Below are 12,728 nucleotides of genomic sequence, written 5' to 3' on the forward strand. Positions count from 1 at the left end.
TGACTGTAAGACAGCAGAGCACCACACAGCTGTGTGGGTAATGACAGTGATGACAAAAATGAGCAAGCTGCAGGGAGGTTGGGGAAGCCACAGAGGCAGGTGCTCAGAAGAAACCCTCCACCTGCTGCACTAGAGTTGGGTTCCTCCATCACTCCACCCCTGGCAGACATGGGTGTGAGACATAATGGAGCTAGGTGCTCCTTTAGTCTACCAAGGCGACTGTGTGACTGAGACCACCAGTGAGTGACAGCCAAACGCATGATACAAAGGCAACTACTTCCGCATTTCTGGAATAAAATACTCGATAAAAAGTCAATTTAAGGTGGGAAGGGTTTATCATGGCTCAAAATATGAGGCTGCAGTTGGTCATGGCAGCAGGTTTGTGAGACTCTGCGCCCTCAGTCAGGAAGCAGAGAGAGATGGGTGCTGATGCTGTTTTCCTTTTCCATTCATCCCAGGACCCAAGCCTGCATTCAGGATGGGTTTTCCCACCTCAGTTGACCTAGTCTAGACATCCCAGAGGCTTGCCTCCTAGGTGGCCTGGATCTTTGTCAAATCAATAATCAATATTAACCATCAGAGGCACCTCAAAGACAGGACGATCCTGTGTCTAGGGACTGAGCCAGCAAGCAGGATAGGCCTATGGACATTGTGGCATTGTAAGTAGGGCAGAAACGAGAGTTTGGAGTAAAACGGGGGGATGGGGTGGGAGGACGTAGGTTGTTTTTTTTTTTTTTTTTCTAGTTTACATTTTCATGGGTCATGGCTATGAATACCACAGTCCCCATTTTCTGGTTGCCAAGAAGCTTCATTAGTACTGCACTGGGAGTCCTGAGAGGCAGAGGCTTCTACACCACCTCCATCCTGCCCAGCTCCTCCCCTTGTTGGCGTTCCTGCCGCACTCTGTACCTCACCAGGGTTCACACGCGCCCCGACCCACCCTCTGGCGTGGGTCTCCATGCAGACGTGCTTCCCCCTCTTGCATTCATTGACAGTGTAGCAGCTTCCAGGCTGCAGGGCACAGCCCAGTCTGGAGGAAGAAGGGATCCTCTCCATGTTAAGGTGTCATCCACCAGCCGGGAAGAGCTGGTTCTGCAGCTGGGGGTGGGGATGCAGGAGTGCTTTTCTCGCCGGCAGCCCTGACTTGCGAGGGTGCAGGGGTGGAGGAGCCTGGGGTGCAGATCCTACCCTCTCCCACGCCCCGCAATTAGCCTCTGCCTCGAGAGTTGCCGAACGTGAAGGGAAAAAATGGAAATTGCGCAAAAAGACGAGGAAGGGGAGCGGCTGAGGATACTGCCGACCTGTGTGGTGCCCAGGGCTCGGGGTGATTGCTGAAGCCGACTTTCATCCTCATCTTTCATTTCTTTTAATCTAGAGGTAATTAGAGGGAAATCAAATCCCTCCCCACAGCCAAAGATTAACCTGTCACTACTGCATCTCTCTTCCTACTGAGTTTCCTACCTCTTCTCGTGCCCTTCCCCCTTACACACACACACACACACGTTTTACTTATTTAAAACTGTTCAGATTGGACATTTTCCATGACAAGGACTCTTGTAGGAATAAGCAAGACTCTCCCTCCCTCCAAGGCAAGAACTCTTCATTGCTTTGCAGATTAAAAAGAAAAAAAAAAAACCCACCCAACTGAAAACTCCCTTTTATGGATGAAGAAGGCACAGCGCAGAGCGTGAGGAGACAGGACCATTTATGGCTATAAATGGCAGCGCCAGGATTTCCCCCAAGCATCTGACGGCAGAGCCCCTGTGCCCCCAATCTGTGCACAAAAGCCATTAGAGGATCTCTGTTCCGAACTCAGTGGCTCTCTTCCTGCAGATGACAAGGTGATTATATGGATAGAGAGAGACAAACCCCTGTCCAGCTAGTGATGAAAAGCCTGCCTACCATGAACCTTGTTTCTCTCTGCACATCAGCTTTGGGGACAGTATTGAGGATGAAGTGGCATCCTGGCCAGCCGTGGCTCTTTCCGCTCAATCACCTGTTTGTTGCTTAGCCCACATAAATTGAGGGACAATTCCCTCTGTAGCTCACACTGTGGCGGTGGCTCTCCACTTTATTCACTGAGACAGGGTCTCTTTCTCTGAACCCAAAGCAGCCAGTTGTCCCCCAGAGATCCCTCTTCCCAAATGCCAGGACCCCAGGTGGGCTCTACCTTACCCACCTGGCATTTTGTGGGAGCCCTGGAGTCTGAGCCCCCCCCCCCCCGGGTCCTCCAGCTTGCATGGCAAGCCCTTTAGCCGCTCAGCCCACAACCCCTGATTTAGGCTCACTAGGGCAGTGCTGGAGGAAGTCTGATAACCTGGCCTTCTTGAAATGATTCTGGGAGGGCTCACACACAGGTCAGCGCTGCCACATGGCCTCAATGGTGACCGACTGGCCCCATCGGCCCCATCCAGGGCGGCAGGGCACCTGCATTATCTGCGGTGGAGAGAGTCAGTCGTCCCTCTGAAATGATGCTTCTTAGGAAGTGTGTGTTTCCCATCAGCCTCAGAAACAGCCCCTCTCAGCTCACTGTACACAGAAGAGGTCTCTCCTGGGCGGTGCAGCACATTACACGTGGTAATGCACATGCATTAGCCTCCTCCTGTCTGTTTTCCAGTGGGGATCATGCACATGTGTCTAGTTTACTGACAACCCACCCATGCCTGCGACCGTTGAGGTCCAAACAGCCGCCGCAGTTGCAAACCACGGTGCCTCAACTTTCAGCAGGTTGTGTGGAGCTCCAACAAGAACAGCACACTTTGGCCTTGGGTAATAAAATCTGTGGCCCTTTTTTCCAGGAACCACACACACACCTACATACAAGGTCCTGTGTCACTTTGGGGCTCCTGCAAGACCTCACACAGTCCACACTGAAAGCAAGCTCGGGTTTCTTTAGCTTGTCATTCCAGGCTGCCTACCTCTGGTCTCCGGCTTCCACGGCGCTTTCTTCCCTCTCGCCAATGCACTCTGTGCATGGGGCTTTCTAGCTACTCAAACTCTTAGGGTCCCCTGCAGAGCTTCCTCCACCAGGGATGTACTGCTCACCCTTCATACCTCAACCACAGTGCTGCCTTCCCATGGGCTTTAACAATTCATCCTACCGGGAAATGATCCCTTGACTTGGCCTCCTCCACCTCACAGATCTTCACGTGTGGGTTTCCCTTACCTCCAAGAGCTCATTGGCTTCTTGGAGTCCTCTTCACACGGGAAATTCTTAACAAACACTCAAGATAAAGGTATTCTTGGTTCTCTAATCCACTCCTGAATGCAAATGAGATGCAAATGACCCCCACTAAGAGCCACCATACTTTGACCCAGGCTTCTTTTATGTACCTGAGACTGGAGGTCCTTGGGATCTGTGTGTGATGGTCCTTGGGGTTTGGGCATCAGCTGACATTCAAAATTTCAACCAAAGATCAGCTGTGTACACACAGATGGACCCATCAGTAGGACAGTGAGATTATTTCCCTGGAAGAGGCTGTTCCCAGAAGCCTGGTCGCCAGCCAGAAGGGTGGCATGCTTAGAACATGTAGTTCTGGAGAGGTAGCTGCGCAGATAAGAGCACTGGCTACTTTTCCAGACAACTGGGGTTCAAGTCCCAGCACGCACATGGTGGCTACCAATCATCTCTAACTCCAGTTCCTGGGGGAATCTGACGCCCTCTTCTGGCCTCCATGGATACTGCATCACAGACACAGAAAGAAAAAAGCACCCATATACATAAAATAAAAATAATAAATCTTTTAAAAAATGAATATATCTTCCCTGTTATTGAGGTGGTTTAAGTAAGGTGTACTACCAATTCAAGGGGAGGAATCTGAGTTGGTGAGCTTCCTCTCCTCTTCCTCAGGACAGGACAAAGCCACATTCCTTGGCCATACTCTCCCTGCTCTCTCAGAACGCCTCGCCTTTGTTCTAGGTTCCGTGTAGAATGCACTGCCTTGGAACTTCACCTGCTGGTTCTAACGGCAAAGGATTCAGGACAGATGCCTGTCAGGTGAGTCAAACCTTGAGTGGGCATCTCCGATCGGCACTGACGCTATCCGGGCAGGCTCGCCCCGTTCTTTACAACAAACAGGGTTATTATGGTGACAAACGGTAAGTAAAACGGGAGTAGACTGTGAAGTGTTAATGCGGGAAAGGGCCTTCTGGGCTTCCGTAAGTCACAGTCCAAACATCTGCAGTTGAATCAGAAACAGTAAGTCTATGACGAGGCTCCTAGGCACTCGGAGACACTGTGGTCTCCACACAATCCCCCCAGATTTCTCCACGCCTACCTCCCTGCCACACTTTATAAATCCTGGGGACCCCAAGAAGAGTCCAGCTACCAGAAAGATCAGCATGTGGGAAAGAAGAGCGACCAGTCAGACGGGGTTAGATGGACCTCCCGCAATCTAGGGCCTTGTCCGCAAACAGCTGGGAATGCTGTCCACTCGGGTACGTCGGATACAAGGTTACCTTAAGAGGGGTCTCTGTTGGTTTTCCTTATTTTCCCCTTCCTTTTTGAAGCTGGGCTTTCAATGCATGGCAGAAACCGGTCTCAAAGTGAGGAGACTCTGATCATTTTTACTCTGCCACTAATGAGACTTGTGACTTGGGACAGACGAGACACACGCCTTTTCCAACTCAGTTTCCAGGTGGAGGCGGGGCGGGGAGATGTGCAGGGGAGATTCAGGCATAGGATAACTTCACCCAGCTCTCAAATCACCCGCGAGGGGGGTCTTGAATCTGGAGTGGCGACCTCTGTGCCCCTACCAATAAAGTGAGGGGTCAGATTACAACAGTGGTTCTTGAGGCAGAAAACCCCTTTTCCTGTGGGTGGAATCTAATACAGAAGACCCAAATCAGAGCTCAGTCTCAAAGCCCAGCTGTCTATCCCCTGCAGTAGAGCTATGTAAATAGGGCACTCAGTTATAAAGGTCTAACATGCTATAACATGGCTGAACCTCAGAGACATCATAAAAATGAAAGAAGCCAATCACAAAAGACTGCACATTGTGTAATTCTGGTAAAAAAAAAAAACAAAACAAGCAACACTACCAAGGACCGGAAATCCATGGCAGTTAGATGGCTTCCGTGGGGGGCGGGGTGGAGGCCTGGAGATCTGGAGAGGCAGCAGTGCATACAGGGATGGGTTTCTCACAGAAAGTCAAAAATTTTTGGAGCTAAGTGGAATGATGTCCCTACGACACTGTGATATATAGTGGATTGTATTCTTTTGGGGAGGGGGTGCTAAGGATCACATCTAAGGCCTTACATATGCTAGGCAACTGTTCTACCATTGAACTACACCCCAGTCCCCCGAAGTATATACTCTTTAAATTTATAGACTGTTAATTTTACTCTAGAGATGAGGGTCAGCGTCCGCATTTCCACGTGCTGAGGGTTACTCCTCGGAGCCCCAGGATGCAAATCATCGCCAGTAATGAAGATTTTCGTTTACTTAGTTTTCTTGTGACAGCCATCTCCCTTCTTCACTCTAAAGGCAGTTTCTCCGAGCGTCCCAAACACACATGTCCCAGTGACACCCTGCTGCCTGGAAACATCTCTCCTCCACGGCAGCCCTCCAGCACCAGCGACAGTCCACCGTAATCTCACGGCCTCAGATTTAGGACACATTAGTTTTAAACTCACAATTCCTCAAGAAAGGGAAATAACAGCTAATGGTCACTGTTTGCTACCTGTCCAGTATCAGTAAAATGAGCATAGAGAGCACCTGCTGTCAACAGTGTAGTGGCAATCACCTACGACTCCAGCACCCAGGGGGCTGCCTCCAAAACCAAGACCAAACCAAACAAAAACATGCCCTAAGTTGTTTCACTTGAACGTGCTCATTTTTGTTTTATTTACATGTTATTTTTTGCTATGTAGAAAAGACTTCTAGAGGCTCAAAACAGCCAAGCAACTCTCTGAGGAAAGACTGAATGCCCTTTGCTAGGCTCAAAAGAAAGCACTTTGTTTGTTTGTTTTTGAGATAGCATCTCATTCTGTAGCCCAGGCGTGGCTGGAATTCACTTGATAGCACAGGTTTTCCTTGAATTTATGGCAACCCCGTCAGCCTCCACGTGTTGGGATTATAGGCATAAATCATATCGTGCCCAGCAAAGAAAGTGATGCTGGCTCTGTTTGGAAGGAGATCAGCAGGGTCAGGCTCGTCTGTTACAGAACACCTGTGACTGCTGTCAGCCTCACCAAGACAGGTCCCGCGGGCTACGGGATCCAGGGTGTGCGGAGGTGCAGGGTACATGAGGTGCGGAGGTACATGAGGTGCGGGGTGCACGGAGCTGCAGGGTACACGGAGGTGCAGGGGGGCATGGAGGTGCGGGGAGCACGGGAGGTGCAGGGTACACGGAGGTGCCGGGGGCATGGAGGTGCGGGGTGCACGGAGGTGCGGGGTGCACGAAGGTGTGGGGTACACGGAGGTGTGAAGGTACACGAGGTGCCGGGTGTACGGAGGTGCGGGGTGCACGGAGGTGCAGGATGCACCAGCACATGTTGGAGCCTTTCTAATGATTCTTCTGCACCTTTTCGGAGAAGTCTTGGGGCTGAGGGGCTTGGTCATCTGCTTCTTAATTAAGATTGCATAGGTCAAGGGAACCTCACTCCGCCTGTCTTGATGACAAAAACCCAGCCAGGAGCTAACAAGGACCAGCCACGAGCTCTAGAACTGGGCACGGAGACACACACCTGTAATTCCTCTGCCTCTAGGAAGGCAGAGAGACACAGGATTGAGAGTTCAAGGCCTGCTGGACTTCATAGTGCGCTCCAACTCAAACTACTAACAGACAACAGCAAAAATAAACGAAAACTTTGCTTTTTTCGGGCAAGTTCCGGCTTGGGATGCTACCGTGACGTCACTCAGCACAGCTGGAGCGGCGTGGTCTCAGAACGGCAGCCACGGTTTTTGGCTCCACAGTCCTGCATATTTTCCTGCCCCGCCCCCCAACCACGCCCGCCCTGGGCTTTGTCCAGCCATAGGGACTGAGAATTAATTCAGCCTGGAACCTGGTGAAGTGAGCCCAACAGTAACTGCGTGTATAGTACTGCACCTGGCAGATCGCAACGTGCTCTCACGGGTGACCATTGCTGGCTAAAAACAAAGTAATATATAAAATGAAAGTAAGGGGAAAACCGGGAAATGGCATTTAGCTTTCCACACACCTCCTCTCGCCACTGGTGACAAAGTGGAAAATGAAAGGGCTTCTAGAATAGAAAGGAAGCCAGAGTCCTGAAATTCAGCAGCAATGCTTTTTATATTAAAAATGACTTGATAAGTTATAAAATGCCTCTCTCATCCCTGCCAGTCAATGGTCCCAATCCGCTGGGACCTTCAGCTCATATGGATTGTATAGGTAACGTGAGACAAGGGCTGGGAAAAGCAAGTTCTGTCTTCGGGCTTTTATCAAGGGCAGGACCTCTGAGTCTTCTGGGTTGCGTGGCACAGGCCAGAGATCTCAGAATGCTCAGTCCCTGTGAGCACTAACTAGCCCTCACTCTGCTTAGGGCCTGAGCTCCGAGGAGGCAGGGTACATTCAGGGCCGCGTGGCCATAGAGGAGGCCTCTGATAGGCGCTCCAACCCCAGTCCTAAACACACATGTGTAACCGAAACACTAACACACTTGGTAGATTTTTCTCTGTACAATAGTTACTGAAGAGGAGGTCATGGATACTGAAGTGGAGTAATCAGAAGACAGATGATGAGCTGGAGGGTAAGGAAGGGATGAAAATGATGGAATATAGTACTCACTTAGGAAATTTTCAAAAAAAATTAAATTTTAAAAGTATGCTCAGGCCACACTGTTTTAACTTCTTGTTCCAGTGAAGAAGTCAGAATAGCAATGTGTCAAGGTCATCCTAAAATAATCTGCACCCCCATGCCACAGAAAGCCACCCACTTCTCTCTGCATAGAGCACAAAATCTCTTGGGATCTCATCTTGATCGCTGGAATCAATAGCCATTACAGATGAGATCTTTAAGGAGCGTGCTTTATTGCACTTAATCTAACTACATCACAGCCCAACCAGTGTTTGTTCTGAGGGGTAAGGGGTGAGAGCAGCTGAACGTGTTTAGTCAGTGGCCATATCATTTGCCTGCTGTAGGGCCCGAGGTGCCCAGGGACATCACCTCTAGAGCAGAAGTCCATGGTGGCCACACCTGCACAACTGTCCTGTGCAAACCACAGGTGAAGGTTCCTGGGCTGCCGCCAGAATGGTGAGTTGCTCTTAGAAGAGATCAGGAAGCGGGTACCAGCCAGCCTGCCTGACATTTCATACAAGGTGCAGCACCTAGAGAACCTGCAGACATCTGTGGACAAATCTCCAAGCCACGATCACAACACTCTGCAGAACGGATGAAGGTGGGGTCCTTGCGCTGGCATTCTCTAAGTGCACTCAAGGGTGAAAAGCACTGCTGTGTAGGAAAGCAAGCAGGAACTGGGCTGGGGAAGAGAGCATTCCTCTTGTCTCCCACAGCTGGAACTGAGCTGGGGAAGAGAGCATTCCTCTTGTCTCCCACAGATAGCAAATGCTGACATGTCTGGGAGCTTTGGGGCCATCTGACACATCATGGGTATGAGAAGTTCCTGAAATGCCCGTCTTAGGGTTCTGCCTAAAAGCTAGGCAGATGCTAATCAGTCAGCGTGTACTCTGTGGGAGCCTGGAATGCCTGTGTGGTGGGGGACAAACAGAGCAAATGGCCGAGTGAAATGTTCTTCATAGCTAGGATGACTGCAGGAAGGCTGAGGCAGGGACATACATCCTTTCCCTTCATGTCCCCATGGGTGGCCGAGGGAAGGGGGAGCTTGGTGGGCACCTCCAGATGTGGATAACCATAGGGACTTAGCACTGAATCCCAACTGTGGCATAATTCCTGGTTCTATTTGTGTATCGATTATTTGGTTGGTTGATTGGTTGTGGTGCTGGGAAATGGACGTGGGTCTCACACATGACAGCACATTCTGTCCACTGGAGCTGTGTTCCCAACCACTCCTGATTCTGAGCTGCTGACTGCCTGGGACTATTTGTGAAATAAAAAAGTGATTTATTCACTTAGATTTCAAGAAGTTCCTTCGTCTGCTTAGGACACATAGAGAAATGAAAGAATCAGCAGAAATGAGCGACATTAAGACTTACTGCATCTCCTTCTTTTTCTTCTTCAGAGGATTCATGAGGCGCAGTGTGTCTCTGATCACGGCCACCTTCACCTCTTCATCCACCAGGCTGGGGATATTTTCAAACACCCCTGGAGAGAGCTTGGAAGGTAAGGATTCCAAGTCAGAGCTGAACTGTGACCCACTTCTGATGCTTATCCCTGCATACCCTGTCTAGCTCAAGGGTTGTGCAATCATGCACCTGGCCTTGGCAAATCCACAGAAAGGGGTTTTAACCCTCCTTAATCTTAGCTTAAATATGAAATCACCTTTTATAAATCCACAAAACCCACACCAAAAAATTAACAGCACTGTGATTTTATTGTTATTGGTTAAGGTTTTATTTTGTTAGCCCAGGCTGGCTGCCAACTTGATGTGTAGCTGAGGATGGCCTTGAACTTGTGATTGCTCTGTCCTGCCCTCTGGACTCCTGGGGTTACAGGTGTGCACTACTATGCCTGGTCTTAGCCCTGTGCTTTTTGGATTATCAAAATTATACACGCTCATTATGTGCGAGCTGGGAATGTGGGAAGGGCTTAAGAAAATTAAAAGAATCCAGATAATCCCCCAAAAAGCCCAGCAGTAATTTTAGGGCTATTTCCTCTGACTCCTTGACAGCATCTGTGGGGGTGTAGCATGGGCACTGTTAAATGTGCTGTTTGTCTTAGTGGCCAAGCATGCCGGCATGGCTAACTCACACTACAGAATTTCAGTCAGCTCATCTCCTGAGGGTAACTAATTAGTTCATGTACAACGGATGGAAAGGCTCAGCCGCTTCTACCCTTCCCACCTTTAAAATGAGAAGAATGGCATGCTGGGAAATTACCATGGGTCGGAAAGGTCTTATATTAATAGACTCTCTTTGGAGCTTGACAGAACTAAAATTATTTGACTTGGATGGGATTTAGCTGTGAAGTTCTGAGGATGGCAAGTCTTGGGCAGTCAAGGGGCCGCCTCACAGGTCCACAGCCCAGGAGACGATGCGGTCGGTCAAGGGGCCGCCTCACAGGCCCACAGCCCAGGAGACGATGCGGTCGGTCAAGGGGCCGCCTCACAGGTCCACAGCCCAGGGGACGATGCGGCCGCCTACCTCGTATTCATGCTCAATCCTCATGCTGGGGTTTGCATTCACTTCCAGGAGCATAGGCTTCAGGTTTTTCATCAGAAGGATGTCAAAGCCTAGAATCTGGGCAGAGAAAACATAATTCAGAATTACTCCCTCTGGCCACAATTTCTTCTCAGGAATTGAGTATGGTATTAGGGGCATTAAAGCAAAAATAAATTCAAACTCGGGCTCCAACCTTGGCCTTGACCCTGGCCTCCTCCTCCACAGCCCTTGCTCCTCTGGGTGTACTTGTCGGACCAAATGGAGAGCAGAAGTTTTTATGGAAACCTTGGTAACAGATGCAGTCCCACAGTGCATCTCAGGACTAGCTCTGTCGCCCCAAGTGCCGTGAAATGATGCCCACTGTCCTCCCAACAGGTTTTCATCGTGTTAAGGATCACCAGCAGTCCACCAGTTCCTCTCCCAGCCTTTCGTTCCACTCTCCTCTGTTAGGTGACTTCCTGGCTACATCTCTGGAAACCTAAGGCCACCTCTCTTAGCCTGGAGCATACATGAGTGTTTTGTAAGGATCAAGAAGTAGCTCATCCTCTAGGCCGTGCTTGCTGTTAAAATTTCTCAGAGCAGAAGAATGTGGGCAAATGTGTTTGGGAAACATCAATCACCCTCCTTGGGTGAATCTGTTATAACCTCGAGTGTGTGTGTGTGTGTGTACGCGCGCGCGCGCACAGAGATAGAGTTGAAAGAAGGGGAAATATTTGGAAAATATGACACTGGGGGGTGCCAATTACCACCCCATTTTCCTGCTCCTAGGATCCCTATGGTTGTGCATGCTACCCCCGCCCCCCCCCACACACAGTATGAGTTATACAATGCACCAAAGATTCATAGTTCCATTAGGTCCTATGAAGAACACACTCTTAGAAGGGAGAAGAACTTGAGCCCCCAGAATGATTATGGGTCCTCAGTCCTGCCTACCTAGTGAGTGGGGTGTTGGCTTTTAAGCCCAAACAGGACTAGTCACAAGTGCCTCCAGTGTAAGATGAGTGTGCATGTGTCTTTGCTCAAAAAGCATTAACAGTTTTCAGATGCTGACACCAGAGCATGAGTCTAAGCTAGAAAACTACCTGGACGTGGACCCCTGTCCCTCGCAGGTCACCGCCACAGGCCAACCCTGCGCTCAAGGCTCACTGCGGCAATGCTGCTGTACACCTGTTCTTGACTGCGACACCCACTGCTGCAGGCGAGGCTTCCTCGTCCAGCCACCCTGGCTTCGAATTCCTTACAAGTTCTTCCGTTAGACACACTGCCATGTGCATCTTGCTCTCCCCTCACACAGTCCTTCATCTGGGTGACTCTGCATCCTTGAGATCCTTCCGAATGAGATTCAGACTTAAACTGCATGGACCTCAGATTCTCAGGGCGGGGGGTTCCCATTATCTCTAGAAACGTTAACAGAAAATTTCTAACAAAATTGATACAAACCCAGAGTCTCAAAAAACTAACTAACTAACTAACTAACTAACTAAATAAATAAATAAAGTAGAAAAGGGCAAAAAAAGAAAAAGATATGGTATAGACTCCTCTTCTTCTACAGACTCTGGAGGGAAAGATGAGAGGAAACCATTTGCTCATCCATAAAGAATATGCATTAGTTAAATGATAATTATCAAACTGTAGCTTCATCTATATTAATGAAATCAAAGTCTGGATGACCATTTTTGGGAATGATTCAAGATGAACTTATGTCTCAGTGAAGGGCAATCAGGATGAGGAGCTGGAAAAATCACCCTTGTGCTATTTTTCTTTCCGAGGTCCTGAACAGGAAGGGATGAAAATCAGTAGAAAATGATGCATGGATTAGAGATCTGCGGAATAAGAAATGACAAGTGGCTGTGAGTGATGAGCCCCTCAGGAGGCTGGTGACGCCAGGAGTGTGACTTTGGACCTGGCCTGAGCCTTGTGCTGCAGATGAGGCTGAGGACAATGGCTGGCCAACTGTGCCAGCCCTGGACATCCTGCTGCATCTCAGAAGTATGGAGTTTCACTTTTTCAAACCTGGTTAGACTTTTCTGTTCCAGGCTCAGTGGACTAGTGAATGTGAAGGGGATGTTGAGAGTAAACGGAGATCGCTCCTTTGTCTCCCAACTGCTCAGACCAGAATAATCACACAAAATTATATTAATTACAACACTGTTTGGCTCAGGCTTCTTATTAACTAACTCTTACATCTTAAATTAACCCATTTCTATTAATCTGTGTATCCCCACGAGGCTGTGGCTTACCGGTAAGTTTCCGGCATCTGTCTTCCTCCTTTGGCAGCTACATGGTGTCTTCCTGACTCGTCTATTCTCTCTGTCTCTGTTCTGATTTCCTGCTCCTGGCTTCTACTCTGCTAACCCATTGACCAAACAGCTTTATTTTATCAACCAATAAAAGCAACACATATACAGAAAGACATCCCACATCAGTTGAGAACTAGAGAAAAAGGCATGGAAACCTCTTCCAACAGATT

General features: G+C 49.2%; 1 protein-coding gene across 2 annotated transcripts in view; it reads right to left on the reverse strand.

The window, feature by feature from the left end:
- Ttll11 (tubulin tyrosine ligase like 11) overlaps positions 1-12,728 on the reverse strand; it is a 234,034-nt gene that overhangs the window by 128,319 nt on the left and 92,987 nt on the right. For both annotated transcript variants that reach the window (XM_057755098.1, XM_057755097.1), the window contains exons 5-6: positions 10,241-10,336; positions 9,134-9,252 (exon numbers count right to left, since the gene is read on the reverse strand). In XM_057755098.1, coding sequence (XP_057611081.1) covers positions 9,134-9,252; positions 10,241-10,336 — 215 coding nt within the window. The remainder of the gene's footprint in view (positions 1-9,133; positions 9,253-10,240; positions 10,337-12,728) is intronic.

This window comes from Chionomys nivalis, chromosome 22, assembly GCF_950005125.1.
Source record: "Chionomys nivalis chromosome 22, mChiNiv1.1, whole genome shotgun sequence".
Lineage (NCBI taxonomy): Eukaryota > Metazoa > Chordata > Mammalia > Rodentia > Cricetidae > Chionomys > Chionomys nivalis.